General features: G+C 35.1%; 1 protein-coding gene across 1 annotated transcript in view; it reads left to right on the top strand.

The window, feature by feature from the left end:
* The window catches only part of IL1RAPL2 (interleukin 1 receptor accessory protein like 2), a 427,562-nt gene that overhangs the window by 179,532 nt on the left and 228,351 nt on the right, over positions 1–19,679 (top strand). Inside the window, exon 4 of the mRNA XM_081125734.1 lies at positions 10,138–10,212. Within this exon, the coding sequence (XP_080981860.1) occupies positions 10,138–10,212 (75 nt within the window). The remainder of the gene's footprint in view (positions 1–10,137; positions 10,213–19,679) is intronic.

Genomic DNA, 19,679 nt, shown 5'->3' with positions numbered 1-19,679 from the left:
GAGTGCCTGTGTTTCCATCTGTGCTGGAATGTTCCGGAGGGAAGCATTAGTCCAGATCAGGGGAGAGGAGACATTCAGATCCTCAGGTGAAGTAGACCACACCTGGAAGCTGCTTTATTTATTCCGGTAGAGAGAAAACTAGTGGGGAGTGACAGGGAGTGACTACCATGTCAAACCATTAGCCTGCCTTGTGATATTCAAAGACTGCTTATTCAGAGCCGCAGATTCTCTTTCTAAGCATTGGGTTCAATCTCTTGACAAAATCGTATCAGGAGATGAATGATAATGACAGCTGAGGAAATGCATATCATATCAGAAAATATGGGGTCATCTTTAAAGTTCCACAGTTAGTGGGGAAACTTTTGAGGTTGCTTCAGAAAGGCAAGGCACTCTGTTTCAGGAGACTTCCTACTTTGAAAAATTTCTGAGATTTCATATTTTTGTTTCTGGAGACAACAATCCTTGCCTTACTAGTCTCTCAGTTGGACTTAATTAGACAATAATTGAAAGAAGAAAGTGCTATGCAACTTCATTTTATTTTTTCTCTTTTCTTTGGTTATTCTTCATTCAATAATCATCTCGAAATCATCTAGCCTAAATTTTCTCCTTGAAACTGTGAACAGTCATAATTGGCTTCATTTGAAAATCAATTTCAACATCATAGGCCATCAACTTATATTTGGTTAATTAAATTAGTGTTCATCAGTGTGACAAAGACAGGGAACAAGTTTGGAAGATTCTCAGAGGGCTGCCATCATGTGGGAAGTTATTTAAGATTTCTAAGGGTCAGGTTGTGACTTCAGTGATGAAAATGAAAGCAAAATAACTTTATTGTCAGATATTGTTCTAGTAGGATTGAGTTAATTTGAAATATTACTACATATTCATCCTAGAGCGATTCAGGAGGAAAGATCCCAGCTTTAAAGTTAGAGAGACATAGATTGGTTAACAATTTTGGCACTTTTGCTAGCTGGGTGACCTTGTTCAAGTTACCCTACCTCTCTGAACCTTAATTTCCTCAAAAATAAAACGGGAGTCAGGGAATTGGGGTTAAAGCCATAGTTCTGTCCCTTATTAGCTGTGTATCTTTAGATGAATAATTTAACTCCCCTAACCTCAGTTTCCTAATCTGAAAATAACATCCTGAAGTTTATAAGTTTTTGATGACCATGCATTTGCAAAAAAAATAGATTACTCATGATTATAAAAAATTATCTGGAAATGCAAAGCTGACGAGGAGAGTAAAGGGATAATGCCATGTGATTGATACCAGCTCTCTTTTCCACTTTAGACCCCAAACTAAGTCTTTATGTTAGCACGACTCTCCACTTATGAGGACAATTTCTTCCTGAGTTCAAAATATCACATCATGTTTATGTCCACCAAAATATTCTGTGAATTAGAAAATTATCTCTGCCGTGAAAAGTTTGATTCTAAAACAATTGCTAATTTAATATCCACAGTTGTAGTCCTCATTAAGGACTATTCACACACTCAAATGATTAAAATTGCTTAAGTTATATTTTGCTTTTCCTTCTTTTTTTGCATTACAAAATATGTTGATAGGCTATGAATGCCTAAGAAGTTAAGTAGCCACAAATAAGTAAATAAATAAGCTGAAAACAAATGATCAAAACCCGCCAAAACTACTCAAATAATTGCCTTGATGGACTTTTCTTTGAGATACAAAGATTATGTCTGTATCCACAAACTGATATGGCTGAAATAAGACCAGTAAAGAAAAGTTCATATACAACGCATGCAATGTATGTAGTTGTTCCACATGACAGCCAACATGTAATATTCTTTAAATTCCTGTTGTATTTTACTTAATTACCTCTTGTGGCATTTTTATAGGCAGAATAATGCCCCCCTCCCAATATGTTCACATCTTAATTTGTTATGAGAATATGTTAGGCCGTATAACAAAGGCAAATTAAGTTTAAAAATGGAATTATGGTTGCTAATCAACTGACTTTAAAGTAGGGAAATTATCCTGACTTTTCCATGTGAGCCCAGTGTAATCACAAGGGTCCTTAAAAGTAGAAGAGGGAGCCAGAAGAGAAGATTGGAGTGATGTAATGTGAGAAGGATTCGACCTGCCACTTCTGACTTTGAATATGGAAGAAGGCGAAGAACCAAGGAATGTAGGCAGCCTCTAGAAGCTGGAAAAGGAAAGGAAATAAATTAGCTCCTAGGACCTTAGAAGAGGATGATGCCCAGCCAACATCTTCGTTTTTACCCAGTAAGACCCACATCAGACTTCTCACCTCCCAAACTGTAAGATACTAATAAGTGTGTTATGGTAACTTGTTATGGCAGCAATGAAAACTAAAGCTGGCAATTACCACTTTTTGTCATTTACTACAGCCATTTTTACATGCCCATTTCTTGTACTACATTAATCCTTTTCATATAACTTTGGGTAGGGGGGTGGGGAGAGGTAGAGAGGCTAAAGGGGGGATAAACAGTGATGAAGGAGACTTGACTTGGTGTGATAAACACACAATACAATATGTAGATGATGTATTGTAGAATTGTATACCTGAAACCTATATAATGTTATTAACCAATATCACCCCAATAAATTCAATAAAATAATGAAAAAGAAAAAAAATGAAAAAAAGTCTCATAATTTGTACTTTACATCTTCAACTCCAGCACATACACACACTGTTTCCTAGAGTATCTATTTTTTTTCCTGTTTTTTTGTTTGTTTGTTTGTTTGTTTGTTAATCTTCGCCCAAGGATATTTTTTCCATAGATTTTTAGAAAGAATGGAAGGGAGGGGCAGAGAGAGAGAGAGAAACATACATTTAAGAGAGACACATCAATTGGTTGTCTCCCGCACGCACCCCGACCAGGGGTCAGGAATTGAACCTGCAGCCCAGGTATGGGCCCTTGGTAGGGAATCAAACCCATTACCCTTTGGTGCACAGGCCAGTGCTCTAACCCCTGAACTATACCGGCCAGGGCTAGTAATTACAGGCTGAAGTTAAACAGGACTTGACTTTTAATGGACATTGATGTGATTTTTTAATTTAAAATATACCTGGGCTCTCATTTCTAACATGCTGTTAAGAAGTGTAGAAATCACATACAATAATGCTGTTTGGAATCTTGAAGAAAATAACTTTACCTTCATTAACTTCTGCTGAAAGTCACACTGTTTGTTGGCGAACGCCAGTGTGAAGATAGGAGTTCAGAGAAGAGTCCTTGGGCCCAATATGTGCCTGCTATTTATCCTCTTACTATGGATTAAAGCCTATTATTCCACATTTAGAGACAGTCTTTCAAAAGCATCTAGCTGTAGAAGAGGAGGTACAGATGTCTTAAGTCCATAGTAAGTTTGAAATCACAGAGACTTCTTTGCAGCAAGTTTTGATTGGAGAGACACAATCGTGGGTGATGAAAACCAGGCTAGAGAAGAAACTTCTTTAATGTAGGATATGCAAAATGATGAAGTTTAGGGTAAATGAGACACATTATACTCAAGACTGCTTCTGTTTAGGCTTATAAATTTGGAGGATTAAAGATGATATTCAATAATCATATTTTGTATTTTTTCTAGATGATTATCTAAATTAAGGGACTCTCAGACTAGTAATCTTAGATATGAAATATTTATAATATATGGAACTTTAGATTCACTAAGTGGACAATAAATGGTGTGCATCATAATTCAAAATTAGGAAGTCTATGTAGTTAATTCAGAAAGAGAGATTTCTTTCCAAAGAATAATAGTGCTTATGATGTTTCCAGAGTTCAGCAATTTTTGGATTCATTCTGTGTTTAATTTATTAAATCTTGAAACTAGTCAACTACTTTGGCTAGACTTGGTTAATCTCCCTTCATGATTACAGGAAACCTTTAAGGATATTAACAAGATCCCTTGGCTCTCCTTAGGTATAATTTTCTTAGGAAGGACCTCCATTTTGCTTTCCCACAAGAAAACTATTCCCAAATCTTTCCCAAAATCTTCAATTACCTTAGAACATCAAGTAACCTAAGTTCCACAAAGGACAGTGGTTCTCAACCAGGTGTGATTTTGCTCCCCAGGGGGCATTTGCCAATGTCTGGAGAAATTTTTGTTTGTCACAACTAGGGAAGGATGTGCTACTGGCATTTAGTGGAAAGAGGACAGGGATGCTGCTAAACATCCTACAATACACAGAACCATCACCTACAACAGAGAATCATCTGTCACTGAAAGTAAAAACTGAGGTTTGGAAATCCTGCTTTAGGGGATTTTTCTTTTCTTTAAGGTGTGCATGCAGTCCTCGTTAGGGCTGGAACTCAGCCTCTCTTTCATGAGATTTTGAATATAAAACAAAGTGACACAAGAATAAAAAAAGAGACAGATGGTTACTAGAGGGGAAGAGAGCTGGAAGTGGGCAAATTGGGGGAGGTGGTCAACTGTATGGTGATGGATAGTAACTAGCCTTTTTGGGGTGATCACTTTGTAGTATATACAGACATCAAATTATAATGTTGTACACCTAAAACTTACATAATAATAAAAATAAATAAAAATTGTATATATATAAAAAAAGTGAACAAAAATTTTTTAAAGGAACTCAAAACCAGTTAAAATGAATTCAATCCAACGATGGGATAAAGATGAAATTATTGTGTAGTCCCTTTTGCCTGTCCATCTAGACCTGGCCTAGTTTTTTTCCTGTCTCTAAACTTAGTTCCCCAGGCATCCTGTCCATCCTTGATTTTTCCTTCTGATAAAATCCATTTTTGCTTAAATTAGCAAGAGTTTCTTTCTGTTCACTATAACCTAAGAACTCTATGGGGAAGCACCTATTTTAAAAGAAAGAATACCATGGGAAAGTTGATTTGGAGATTGTGTTTATTTGTTCCACAGTGTCAGACACTATCTTAATTGGTGGTTTATATAAGGCATGATCCTTTTCTTCCAGGAGTTTAAAAATCTAGTTAGATAAAGTAGATATACCCATATAAGGTGAGGTTTAATTTGTATTCAAAGCAGTGTATATTATGAACCAAATTAGTGGTTCAAAGAAATAGTAAATGCTTTAGGATTTTTGAGAGAGGAAAGGTTAGTTTGGGTTTTTATTAGGGAAGGCTTTCTGACAGATGTATCACTTAAACTGGCTTTTGGGGGGTAGATAAGACTTGGGATGGGGAAAAGGAAGGGAGGGTCTTAGAGAGGTATTGTGGACATGGTAAAATCAGACAGAACTGAGTTCTCATCCCAGATTTACTAGTCAAAAGCTGCTTGACTTTTGGGAAAGTTATCTATAAAATGTATTACAAAATGCCTTAGAACAGTGCCTAACACAAGTAGATACTAAATTAATGATAACTACAGTAACTATTTTTATATGATTCCAAGTTTAGGGAAAATGGTTAAGCCAAGATGCAGAGTTGGAAATTAATGTAATGTGTTAATAATGGGGCAAATTAGGGAAGTAACTTGGATATACAGCATTGATAAAATAGGAAGAGAGGGAAAAGAGGCCGCAAGATTGTTTTTTTAAGGCTATATTTTGGCTGCCTTTGTGTTCCTAGCTGACAGGTTCAGATTTTATCCTGTTGAAAATATAGGAGACATTGGTAGATTTGGAATGGATAAATGTTGTGGTGAAAATAATTTTGAAATGTGATTTCAGTGCTTATGTATTGAGTGGATTTGGAGGGATCCATTTTACTGACCTTAACATACACATTCCTTAATGGTTTTGTTCATAAAAATTAATGAGTTACTATATGATCCTAATTATATGGGTTCATACACTTAGTGTCCTTTGCATTAAGCTGTCCTGCTCCCGCCCACTTGTCTCTCTGACAAGTAAGTCTAATTAAACAGACAAGTCAACAACAAAAGAGGATAATAAAACTTTGTAGTAACAGTACATAATGCTTAGGCACTATAGTCAAATAATCTGATTTATTTACTCAAACAATGAATTCTACTTATTCATTATACTGGTTCATGAAAATTGACCAAAATTTCAGTCAAACCAATTGATCAGATTGTACTGGTAGACACATTTTTTTTTGTCTGTAATAGAAAAAAAAAAAGAGCTTATTTGGACATTCAACTCAGGAAAGTTACTGTCAAAGATATAAAACCTAGTTTTAGGAAGAAGCAGGTAGTTTCAGTAATAGCTTCACTAGCACATTAACACCAGCATCATGTTATAGTCAGTAGGGAAATTATATTTAAGAATAATTAAACATAAGCAGCTACAGAGGGAAATTCCGGGGAGGAATTGTGAACTGAAACGTCAGTGCTAAACTGCATTCCTTGCTCCCATTCTTTCAATCAAAGCATCAAGCTTGAGCAGCAAATTCAAAGACTAGCTCAGACCCCAATTTGTCCCTCTAGAGGTCCAGGATAAGTTTTCTAATAAAAGTGTCAGTCTCCACTCCGTTTTCCAGGGGGCTTGATATTCACGTTCCCTCTCTTCATTTTCCGAACTCTAACTGTGAAATTCAGATGAGATTTTAAAAGAAACAAAATAAATGAGTTTGCCTGACCATGGCAGCGCGTGCTCTAGCTAATATGCCAATGCTATAATTACACTGGGCGCTGATAGATTTGTCTCCAGGCTGGTGGTCAGAATCCAGATGAACTGCTACATTTGCTGTTTTATCATCGCAAACATTCTGCGCTTGGCATTTCCCAGGCCTAGACAAGGTATTGGAATTTAATGAGGCTCCACTCCATACATGTCACCGGGGTGTGTTAGGGTAAGTGTAAGTTCATCCTTCATTCATGGGTTTAGAAAAGACACCCATATGAGTAAGGCACGTCCTATAGAGAATCATGTTTCAGCTGGCTGTTTGCCACAAAAGCACTCCCACTGGCCTAGGAACCTTAGCTTAGTTAATCAGTGTGTAGCCAAAGAGGCTAAAACCATTGGCTCAGCGCTGAGCATTTTTACCAGTCTCCTTATATCTTTCTACCTATCCATTCTGCTAATGGGGGCTTTCGATCACAGGGGGCTCAAATGAGACAATGTAAGCTTCATTTAACTTCATCTCTAAATTGGCCATAACCGTAACTACCTTCCTTACCTCCCAAAGTCATTGTGTAGATTACTTGAGCTAATGTATCTGAAAGCCCTTTGGAAATTATGATCCACCTACAAATGTAAGGCACTTAAAATTATCATTAATATTAATAATGTCTCTTCAGTAATTGACATTTAACAATAATAAAATTAGAGTAAATATAGCCATAGTCCAAGCTAAGGATAAGAGACAACAGTGACTCCAAATTCATACTCTGATTAAAGTAGGACAAAACATTCATCTTTGAGTATGAAATATAGTATTTACAATTGCTTCCCACCTATCACATTTTAATTACTGTAATGCATTTGAAAATAAGTCTAAGTAGTTTTTGTCAAGCTAAGTGTCTACAATCTGATTGTGTAAGGCAAATTGACAATAATACTACAAAGAAATGAAAGTGATTTTTATAAATAAAATGTAGGTGGCTGAGTTTAATTGAATTTTGGTAATGTTTTGAAAACATAGTTTATGTAAATTGTTCAAATGTACAAAAGGTATATAATGAAAATTCAATATTCCTCTGACTGATCATACTGCCCTCCCCCCTCCACCTAACATTTCCCAGCCACCCAGTTCCTCTCCTGAGAGGAAATACCAGTTTCACATATATCCCTTCACAAATATTTCATACTTACACAAATAACTTTGTATGTGCATACACACACATATCATTTATATGTGTGTTTTATATATTCATGTATTTTATTCAAAGGATTGTATAATGTGGGTACTGTTTAGAACCTTGCTTTTTCAGTGAACAGTTTATCTTGGAGATATTTCCATAATAGATATATAGATTTAGCTAATTCTTTCAAATAACTACATAACAATATATCATTATATAGAAGTACCATAATAGTATTTAACCAGTCTCTGACTGATGGGTATTTTGGTTGTTTTCAATATTTTGCTATTATAAACAAAAACGAGCAACAACAAAATTGAACATTTGTTTTGATTGGATTTTAAATTCAAATATTTAAATTTTGTTTAAAGTATGTCCCTTATATTTAAAATAATATTTAAATATCAGATTGTTAAGAGTAGCTCAAATATTTAGAAAATGAAGACTATAGATATTATATTTCTATTTATCTATATTATGCCAAAATCAATTTAGAAAAATATATTCTTCAATTCCATAAAGACAAGATGTGTTATAGGCCATCAATAAAAATTTATTGGAAAAATGGGAGTAATTCACTAAAATTTTTCTATTTCAAGCAGTATGATTATCAGGAAGATGAAGCTAATGTTATGTAAAGCTCTTTCCTAAGCGAATTTGTTATCAACAACTATAATGGGCAATCTCATCCAATTTGTAGATTTTCCTAACCTTACCAGTCATGTGATCAACTTTTCTCTCTCTTTTAAACTTCCTTGAAAATATGAGATGAACTCTCATGTCAGCAGGGAATTCTTTTTTTTTAAAATATATCTTTATTGATTTCAGAGAGAGGAAAGGAGAGGGAGAGAGAGAGACAGAAACATCAATGATGAGAGAGTCATTGATTGGCTGCAGCCCACAACCCGGGCATGTGCCCTGACCGGGAATTGAACCCCGATCGCCTGGATCCTAGGTCGATGCTCAAACCGCTGAGCCACGCCCGGCCGGGCAACAGGGAATTCTTAAGCCAGTCTATTAACGTTTAATGATTCTCCTAAATGCACAGCTCTATTCTGCCTTCTGTGAATTACAAAGAAGTATAAAACATTTCCCTTTAATAAGTAGAATAAGAAGTTGGATAGTTGAAGCATGACATAAATTTTAGAACAGTGAAAAATAATTCAGGATATAAATAATAGTTTGATATCAGGTTTGCCATAAAACATTTTTTTATCTGTGTGCCAAATTCTCTCATTTTTTTCTTCCAGGTACCTCTCGAAATTGTGTCCATTTTTTTAAAACTTATTTCCCTTACTCTGCTACTCTGACTCATCTCCACACTGCAGCATTGTTACTGCATCTTAGCTGGTTTTATTATTTTCAAGCCCATTCTGTATATCAAGCCAATCATCTTTTTATAGCACTTCCCTTGAGTCTGTTGTTGTTTTTGTTCCAAGAATCCGCAATGGCCTTCTAGTTTACTACCTCATGTCGAAATTCCTCTGTATGTTTCTCTGGATACTCCAGAATTGAGCCCCATTTTATCTATCTGGTTTCAGTTCCAGTTACTCCACATGATAAGCATCTTGCTCTTTACCCCTTTCCACCCAAATCCTTATCACCACGTCTTTCTTCTCTAGTCACACTCTGCTTGGTAAGTTTCTCAGTTGGTGTTGATAATCTTTCCTGCATTTCTTCTTCCTTACTATGCCTTTCCAAACCTTCTCTGCTCCTTAAGGTCTATGTGGAGACCATTTCCTTCATAAAAGTTTTCCCATTATTGACCTCTCTTTTCTCCATTTCTTTACCACATTTAGCCTTATACCTCAAATGCTACAATTTTTTATTAGATTGTATTATTCTATTATCTCTTTGTCTTAATGTGATAATTCTCTGTTCATACTCCAAGATTGCATATCTACTTCCTTCTCCCTTAGCACTTAGTACAGGATTTGGTGGACAAATATAGTCAATCAGTGTTTTTGATCAATTATTCTAATGAAGATGCTAATGATTTAGTATATTGCTTTGAGAGGTTGGGGTGGGGAGTGGGGGATGATTCAGAGGTGTAGAAGTTCCATTCACCAGAAATGACCATTAATTAGGGTTATAGTTCATTAGGAATGTGTAGCACCACAAAGTAGGTATGAAGATTTAATGTTTATCTGATTATATTTTTAAAATCTATATTTCTTTACATTCACAAGCTTATAAAACCACTCAACATAGTGTATTTGATTGATCTTGTTGGAAAGTGTAGCTGTCAAAATAGCCTATTTACAGTGATCAATGGTGCTCTAAATATGCTGGGAAATGGATATTGTATGGATAGAGTAACAACTCAAGTAGAAATACTGTCTAATAAATGTTTACACACCATCAAGTCTACAAACATTAAATATCATACACAATAGAATCTTTCCTATCCTATAATTTATCTCAATTTTTCTGTTACCTTCTTTTATTTTTTCTTCTAGCTTTACTCACAGACAAGCCTCCCAAGCCATTGTTCCCCATGGAGAATCAGCCAAGTGTTATAGATGTCCAGCTGGGTAAGTCCCCTTTTTGGAATAACAGATCCTAAACTTGCTCTCTGTTAACAGATGGAGAAAATTGCATGAACCAAGAAAGGTTGATTGCCACTGTTATTACATGCAAATCAATTTATGTCTGCTCATTTATAACCCTGGAGTTCAGTGCAATAGCAGTTTAAGGAAATGAGTTTGTATTGCATCAAGGAATGATAATACTAATTGGTTACACTGGGTATTAAGTGTGCTGTAGAACAGAGCTTTTTAGCTCGGTGATTGATAGATTCATGGGTGTCATACATTAGTGACTGGTACAGAAAACATTTTATGGTTGTCAGCCTTTTCTTTCATATTTAGAAAGTGTTGACTCTTGGGGAACAATCACTTTTTGAAAAATAAAAGAGCCCATCAAACAAGCCTTCAAAATATTTTGATAATATTGCCAATGGCAGAATCTATGGCTATTTAAAACTTATTTTAGAGTGAGATCCTAAATATTTATGAATCATACATTGTTGGGAAAAGTAAAAAGTTGATTTATGGGTGCTGCTGTCTTTTTACAGTCTCAAATAAGGACACAAGATGTTGGGCCTTTTATTGTGTATTTCCTACCACTAATCTTTGTATTTAAAGAATGTAACCTTAAAACTCAGAGCTCTGCAGTTATCTCTTTCAAACCATGGCATTTGCTCTAAACCATGTACTTTAACATCTGTAAGCTTTCATCAATCGAGTTCTATTCTTCAATTCTAAGAATGTCTTCCATTCTGAGCAAGAGAACTGAGTAAATATGTTGCAAATGTATTATTAGACTTACTTTGGGCGTATGATTTATTGAAATATATGACTGGTACCTATCAATTATATAAGCGGTACTACCAATTATATAGCCAGGGATGATGAATAGGTCCCAATATTTCACTCACTTTGGAAGTTTTCGACTCAACTTTTAAAAAATTATTGAATTTATTGGGGTGACGCTTGTTAATAAAATTATATAGGTTTCAGGTGTATAATTCTATAATATATCATCTGTATATTCTATTTCTGTTCACCACCCCAAGTCAAGTCTCCTCTATCACCATTTACCCCTTTACCCTCTGCTAATCCCCCTTTCCCTCTGGTAATCATCATACTGTTATCTGTGTCTATGACTTCATTTTTTCTTTTGCTTAATCCCTTCACCTTTTTCACCCAGGCCCCCAAACCCCCTCCATCCTGACAACTGTCAGTCTGTTCTCTGTATCTCTGAGTCTGTTTCTGTTTTGTTTGTTAGTTCATTTTGTTCATTAGATTCTACGTATAAGTAGAATCATGTGGTACTTGTCTTTCTCTGACTGGTTTATCTCACTTAGCATAATGCTCTCCAGGTCCATCCATGCTGTCACAAAGGATAAGATTTCCTTCTTTTTACGGCTGAGTAGTATTCCATTGCATAAATATCCCACAGCTTTTTTATCCACTCATCTACTGATGAGCACTGGGGTTGCTTCCAAATCTTGGCTATTGTTTCAGATTTCCTCGGATATATTTCCAGGACTGGAATCTCTGGGTCATAAGGCAGCTCCATTTTTAATTTTTTGAAGAAACTCCATTATGTTTTCCACAGCAGCTGCACCAGTCTGCATTCCCACCAACAGCGCACAAGGGTTCCATTTCCTCCACACCCTCGCCAGCATTTGTTGTTTTGTTGATTTGTTGATGGCAGCCATTCTGGCAGGTGTGAGGTGATACCTCATTTTAGTTTTAATTTGCATCTCTGATGATTAATGATGTTTAGCATTTTTTCATATGTCTCTTGGCCATCTGTATGTCCTCTTTGGAGAAGTGTCTATTTAGATCCTTTGACGTTTTTAATTGGATTATCTTCCTGGTGTTGAGTTGTTTAAGTTCTTTATACATTTTGGATATCAACCCCTTATCAGATGTATCATTGGTAAATGTTCTTTCATTCACTGGGTTGTCTTTTCATTTTGTTGATGGTTTCCTTTGCTGTGCAAAAGTTTTTAGTTTGATGTAGTCCCATTTGTTTATTTTCTCTTTTTGTTTCCCTTTCCTGGGGCGATATTATCAGAAAAAAATATTGCTACGAGAAATGTCCGAGATTTTACTGCCTGTTTTCTTCTAGGATGTTTATGGTTTCAAGTCTAACATTTAAGTCTTTAATCATTTTTGAGTTTATTCTTGTGTATGGTGTAAGAAGGTGGTCGGGTTTCATTTTTTTGCACATATCAGTGCAATTTCCCCCACACCATTTATTGAATAGACTGTCTTTACACCATTGTATGTTTTTGCTTCTTTTGTCAAATTTTAACTTACCATAAAGTCATGGGTATTTTTGGGCTCTCTCTTCTGTTCCATTGAGCTATATGTCTGTTTTTATGCCAGTACCATGCTGTTTTGATTATGATGGCCTTGTAGTGCAGTTTGATATCAGGTAGCGTGATTCCTCCAACTTTGTTCTTCTTTTTCAAGATTGCTGTGGCTGTTAAGGGTCTTTTGTCATTCCATATAAATTTTTGGATTACTTCTTGTTCAGTGAAATATGGTATGTTGATAGGAATTGTGTTGAATCTATAGGTTGTTTTGCATAGTATGGACATTTTAATTATGTTAATTCTTCCTACCCGTGAACACAGTATATACTTCCAATCATCTGTATCTTCTTCAATTTCTTTCTTCAGTGACTCAGGTTTTGATCTTTCTAATTTAACTTGGATTGTTAGAGGCTTGTTGCTATCTTGAAATAGGTGAGAGAACATTACATTCCTAAGAGCTTGTTTATTTTTCTAAAATGAAATATGGCACATTGTAGTTAATGCAGCCTTGAAGTGAAAGTACTAAAATTAAGTGTTTTAAAACAAAAAGAAGGGAAAATAATAAACATGTTGTCAAGAGTAGACTGTGGGAATGATAAATATCTTATAGGTAATGTTGAAGCCTTAGACTATGGCTATCCCTCCACCACTTGTATTATTTTGCACTCATTACATATTGTTGAAGGCAAATCTAGATGGACTGACCCCCCCCCCCCAAAGTAATTTTTATTTTTATCTTTGTCTTTCAATTCATTCTGGGATAGAGATACTTTAAGGGCAATCTGTGGTTTGCCAGGGGTCACATAAAGCCATAAAATAATTGTGTATCATTAGTTTTCATGGAGGTTCAAGTGCCTAAATTGATTTTGTATGAAAATTTACATATTAAACAGTAGAAAGCAAAATTCATACAACTACTTCAAATAAAACATGAGTAAATTTTGTGTTTGTGGCACTGAGTGAATACTTCTTTCTTCTCTGCAATTAGGCAGACTTCAACAGAGAAGTCTGAGCAGTATTTCTCTAAAGCAAGGAAAGAGACCCTTGTAGGGAGTACATTTTAGTTAGATGTACTGATTGCACCACTTACATATGTTCCATTTAGGACATCTCTAAGACATGTATTTTATAAAAACATGTATTTCAACATAGGTATATATCTCAATATAACCCACTACCTACACCACCCTGTAAAATTACTAAAGTAATTTTCTTCCAATTTACATTAGATGCAACACTGAACTTTTAATTTTTTAGTTTTTAACACAATTTGGAAACAACTTTATTGACAGAAAGTTGGAGACCTGCCCATTTTTAATCCCAGAATGGCTGTTTCTCTGAAATGCTAAAGTAATCATGTAATTTGGACAAAGAGCAACAAAATCAGTTAAACCAGATCTTTGGTATTTCAAGGAGCACATGAACGGTTAATTTTAAGTGATTTTAACTTTTCCACAGATTTATTTAACATAATTTATTTGCAACTGGAAATGTTTTTGTAACTTGTTCTTATGCCTCAATAGCAAGGTGATGTTAGGAGCATTGTGATTGCCAAAATACCCTTCAGCTTTGCAGTCAGAATGATCAGGGTTTAGAAACACCAAAGGTAAAGAAGGAGATAGAAAAAGATAATTGGGCCAATAGGACAACCCTGCCTATATGTGAAAAGCTTTCAGAATTCAGTAAGATTATGAAAAGTTATGGAATTCATTTCCTTTAATTTTTAAAGTTTCTAAAGCACATTTGGCTTTAGACATACTCAAACTAGAACTACCAAAAATGACAACAATCAAATGCAAATGGCTAAGCCCATTACAAAGGTCAGGTTTCCCAAATTCCAGTACTTAAAATTTGAGACAACATTGTGGTAGATTGAAAGATGTACACAGATTTTTTGCTACTCTTACCATTAAAACAAGGTGTTTCATTCCCCTCCCCTTGAAACTGGGTGGTCCTTGGGACATGCTTGACCAATAGACTATGGCCTAAGTGATCTTCTGGGATTTTGGAGACTTGGTCAAAAGAAACCTTGCAACTTCTGTTCTGATCTCTTGGTCTGCTCTGAAACTAACATGCTGTGAAAAGCCCAAGCCACAAGGCGAGGCCCTAGAGCAGGGGTGGGGAATATCTGGCCCACAGGCCACGTACGGCCCATGAAATCATCTGGTCTGGCCCTGCCAAGGCAACTGCAGGTGGGACTCAAAATTCAATAAGTCTAGGAGCTTTTTTCATAGATAATTTTTAAGTTGATAATTTTGTATGGCCTGTGAATGATGTTATAAATATCCAAAAGGCCCTTGGCAGAAAGAAGGTTCCCCACCCCTGCCCTAGAGGTTGAAAAACCATGTGGAGAATGGGAAGCCAATGAGCAGCAAAGCATCAGACATGCAAGTGAAGAAACCATCTTGGAAGTGGATCCTCCAGCTCCAGCTGCCCTGGCTTCTGCCATGTACTTCAGACACAAATCTTCTCAAATTTCTCACCCAACAAGTCATGAGCAAAATAAAATGGTTGTCATTTGTCACTAAGTAAAGTGTAGTATCTTAAACAATAAATAACCAGAACAACCATTAATTAGTTTCCTCTAGAAATAGAATTTCTGTGATTCCCATTTTTCCCATGGGCAAATATCCTATGCAGACATTTTATGTAAAATGAGAAATATTGTTGGAAAGACTTGAGTACTAGGTTTAGGGTAGTTTTAGAAAACGTGTTCTGGAATAATTGTTCATGTCTTTATTTGAGAGTTACATTCAGTTCTCAGTTCTGCAAATTCCTAGTCAATCCAGTAAATGAAAATTTTCAGTAGAAATAAATACTTGTTAGTGTATTAAGTTGGTATCGGTACAGATATTTTGTTTTCTCTAGAGGAAAATAAACATTTTGACTCTCTCTCCTATAGTGTATTCCATTAGTCATCCACAAGGTTCTAGAAATTTACATACTTTTTGCTGAAATTGTGATGACAGTTTGGTTGTTGCTAAATTCTGTTCACAGGGTAATGCTGAAAGAAGATTAATCTTAACCAGATAACTGTATATTTTGAGATGATAGCAATTTCTTAACAAAATAATCTGAAATCTATTGTTCTAACAATGCAAACATATTCAGCTGCAGCTGCCTGTGGTAATGTATGAAATATAAAGACAAAATCAATGTACAGAACACACAAAAATTTAATTTGGTCCTGTTATCTTTCACTTATTTTTTCTTTCTGAAGGTATATTTAGGTTTTAATTTAATAAATAAACCTTTACCCCACTAGGGCTAATTATTTTTTGGCAGTTGGAAGGAAATATATTTTCAATATTTTTATAAGCTAAAATAATACTGCATGGCAAGATATTAATTTATATTGCATTTTAATACCAAAGTATTAAACATTGTATTGATATGGTGCCACTTGAAATGTGTTGATTAGAGGTAGGCCCTTCTTTGTATACTGCTTTTATTTTTACAGAATCCAAATACATGCTTTACAAACTATAACAGACTCCCAGAAACTTTGAACAAAACAAGAACAAATGTGGATGCAAAGATTGGATATCTGGTATCTAATTTCAATTAAGGGTATATTTGGTAATAAGCTCTGTTCTTCTCATTGATGATAACTTTCTTCCTGGACATTTTTTAAGACTTAAAATAAGCCAGTCGGTTTTATGCAGAAAATAAATATAACCACCATTTACTTTCTCTTTTTGGTTCAAGGATTCCAAAAGAAGGTCTGGTGGGCCTAAAGCATAAGAAAATTCAGATCAGTGGAATAGTTCAAACTAATTAAATATCTCAGATGTTTAAAAAAGTTGTATAGTTAATTTCTAGATTAATTTAATTCAGCATAAAAATTCCCTTTATTTCACTTCTAATATCATTTAGAATTTATTTTTTATTTATAAGATAAATAAATAAAATTCATATTTTATGACAGTGTTATGTGCTATTGGCTCAGATTTTCTCTGTGTACATAAGGAATGTTAATCTTTGCCAGATATTGATTTCACAAACATATCAGTTTCTGAAAATTATATTAGGTCCCCTACGAGGCCACTGTAAAAGACTATAAGAGAATAAAGCAAAACATAATATTTAATGCAATACTAATGACTATAAGACAAAAATAAATAACTAATTGAATTCGAAATTAAGAAATTAGCTGTTCAGCCCTAGCCAGTTTTGCTCAGTGGTTAGAACATTGGCCCGTGAACTGAACGCCCTGGGTTCAATTCTGGCCAAGGGCACGTACCTCAGTTGCAGGCTCAGTCCCTGGTCCTGATTGGCACTCGAGTGGGATACAACTAATCGATGTGTGTCTCTCACATCAGTGTTTCCATCTCTCTCTCTCTCTCTCTCTCTCTCTCTCCCTTCCACTCTCTCTGAAAAGCAATGGAAAAAATATCCTTGGGTGAGGATTTTTAAAAAAAGATTAGCTGTTCAAACAAATCAATCTTTTTAAAACTTAATTTACCTAAAAACATTTGTTGCATTCATAGCGGATCCCAAGTACTGTGTTAGAACATGATGATATAGAGGGGAATAAATGAGGTTCTTCACCTTAAGGTATTCTCAGTCTAGTGGGGAAGACAGATGTATTAGCAGAATTATAATTCAATATGATAATTGCCAAAACAGAGATGGGAAAAGGGAATGAGTTTATTGTGTCAACACCTCATAAGTTAACAGTTCTATACTCTCACTTTCACTTAATATAATGGCATATCTCTGTAACCCCAACCCAACCAGGAATTATATTTATTTGGAAATAACTAAAAATTGCTAGAGAAATAACCTTTTGAAATAATAAGTCATCCATCATTTTCTTCAATATAGCAAATACTAAAGCTGAATACTATGATATCCTTGAGTCTCTTCAGTTTAGCAAAATTAGCCAACCCTTTCTAGAGTTGTTATAGAACAAACTATATAAAACAAGTTATAAACCAACTGAGCTTAAAAATGTTAAATCAGAATTGCTATCAATGCAAAGAGTAATACATGATCATTTCATTAGCTTGAGCCATGATGACTTGGTATATCCATATGTGTATAATGGTAGTAGCAAGGGATTTTGTTGAATTATTTTTGTTTTTCTATACTCTTCCTTCCCTGTTAGATTCAAGGAACTCCTTGAAAATCTAAATCTGAATCCTTGTATTCAAATTTAATCTTGAATACATGAAAAATTTGGAGAGGAAGAAGGGTATTATGAGTTCACTCAGCTTTCTTATACACAATTGGAGCTGGTCCATGGCAGCATTTTATCTTTCTTGTAGACATTCTAGGGTTAGTGAGTTGTTTCCAAAAATCTGATTTTTTTGCAGGATAACATGCATGTCCTTAGTATGAGCTTCCCGAACTACAAACAATTTTATTGCCAAATTGTACGACATGTGCATTATTTACAACTTTGGCAAATCTGGGCCAAGCTTTCTCCCTAAGAGTTGGCTGCCATATTAATGCTTGAGAGTGAAACTGGTTACTTACTTAGTCCAACTTTTTATAACTTAGTTGTACTTATTTTGAGAAACTTAAAAATGAAAAGAAAAAATTCAGTTTACTAAACATTTTTCTGTAATGCAACAGGTTGATTTTCAACATCTTGTAACATGATTGACCAGACATCTATGCATATATTGGGGTTTTTTGGAGGTATTGCTGAAGTTTATGTTCTATTTAGATACTAATATTAGCTTGAAGGTATTTCGTCACATTTTCATTAATGCCAATACCATGATTTTACACATATGGAAACAAAATTATTTGAGAATTTACTATGCACTAGGCCATGCAATGGGTGTTTGTACATACACTGTCTTATTTGTTCCATTGATTTCTGGGTGTTAATTTTGTATCCTGCTACTTGCCAAATTCATTTATTAAATCTAGTAGTTTTTTGGTGGAATCTTTAAGATTTTCTATGCACAATATCATGTCATCTGCAAATAATGACAGTTTTACTTCCTCCTTTCCAATTTGGATGTCCTTTATGTTTTCTTCCTGTCTGATGGCTGTGGCTAGGACTTCCAGTACTATGTTGAATAAGAGTGGTGAAAGGGGACATCCCTGTCTTGTTCCTGTTTTTAAGGGAAATGGTTTTAGTTTTTGACCATTGAGTTTGATGTTGGCCGTAGGTTTGTTGTATTGGCCTTTATGATGTTGAGGTATGATCCCTCTATTCTCACTTTGTTAAGAGTTATTATCAGAAATTGATGCTGGATTTTGTAGAATACTTTTTCTGCCTCTATTGATATGATCATATGATCTTTGTCTTTCATTTTGTTTATGTGATGTATCATATTTATTGATCTGTGGATGTTATTACCAGCCTTGCATCCCCAGAATAAATCCCACTTGGTCGTGGTATATGATCTTTTTAATGTATTGCTAGATCTGGTTTGCTAGTGTTTTGTTGAGGATTTTAGCACCTATGTTCATCAGGGATATTGGCCTGTAATTTTCTTTCTTTGTAGTGTCTTTATCTGGTTTTGGGATTAGGATGATGCTGGCCTCATAGAGTTTGGGAGTTTTCCCTCCTCTTGAATTTTCTGGAATAGTTTGAGGAGAATAGGTGTTAATTCTTTGAATGTTCAGTAAAACTCACCTGTAAATCCATCTTGTCCAGGACCTTTGTTTCCTGGGAGTATTTTGATTACTGCTTCAATTTCATTAGTTGTTATCGGCCTATTCAGGTTTTCTGCCTCTTCCTGATTCAGCTTTGGAAGATTGCATGCTTCTAGGAATTTGTCCATTTAACCCAGGTTGTCCAGTTTGTTGGCATATAGTTGCTCATAGTATTTTCTTATGATCCTTTGTATTTCTGTTGGGTCGGTTGTTATATCACCTCTTTCATTTCTGATATTGTTTATTTGGGTCCTCTCTCTTTGTTTCTTGGTACATCTGACTAAAGGCACATCAATCTTATTTATCTTTTCAAAGAACCAACTCTGGGTTTCACTGAGTTTTTGTATTGATTTTTAGTCTCTATGTCATTCATTTCTGCTCTGATCCTTATTATTTCCTTCCTTCTACTTCTTCGGGGCTTTTCTTGCTGTTCTCATTCTAGTTCTTTTAGTTGTTGTGTTAGGTGGTTTATTAGAGCTTTTTCTTGTTTCTCGAGGTATTCCTGTACTGCTATGAACTTTCCTCTCAGTACTGCTTTCACTGCTGTCCCAC

Source organism: Miniopterus schreibersii (assembly GCF_964146895.1).
Source record: "Miniopterus schreibersii genome assembly, chromosome: X".
Classification (NCBI taxonomy): Eukaryota; Metazoa; Chordata; class Mammalia; order Chiroptera; family Miniopteridae; genus Miniopterus; species Miniopterus schreibersii.
This window is presented reverse-complemented; position numbering and strand designations above follow the sequence as displayed.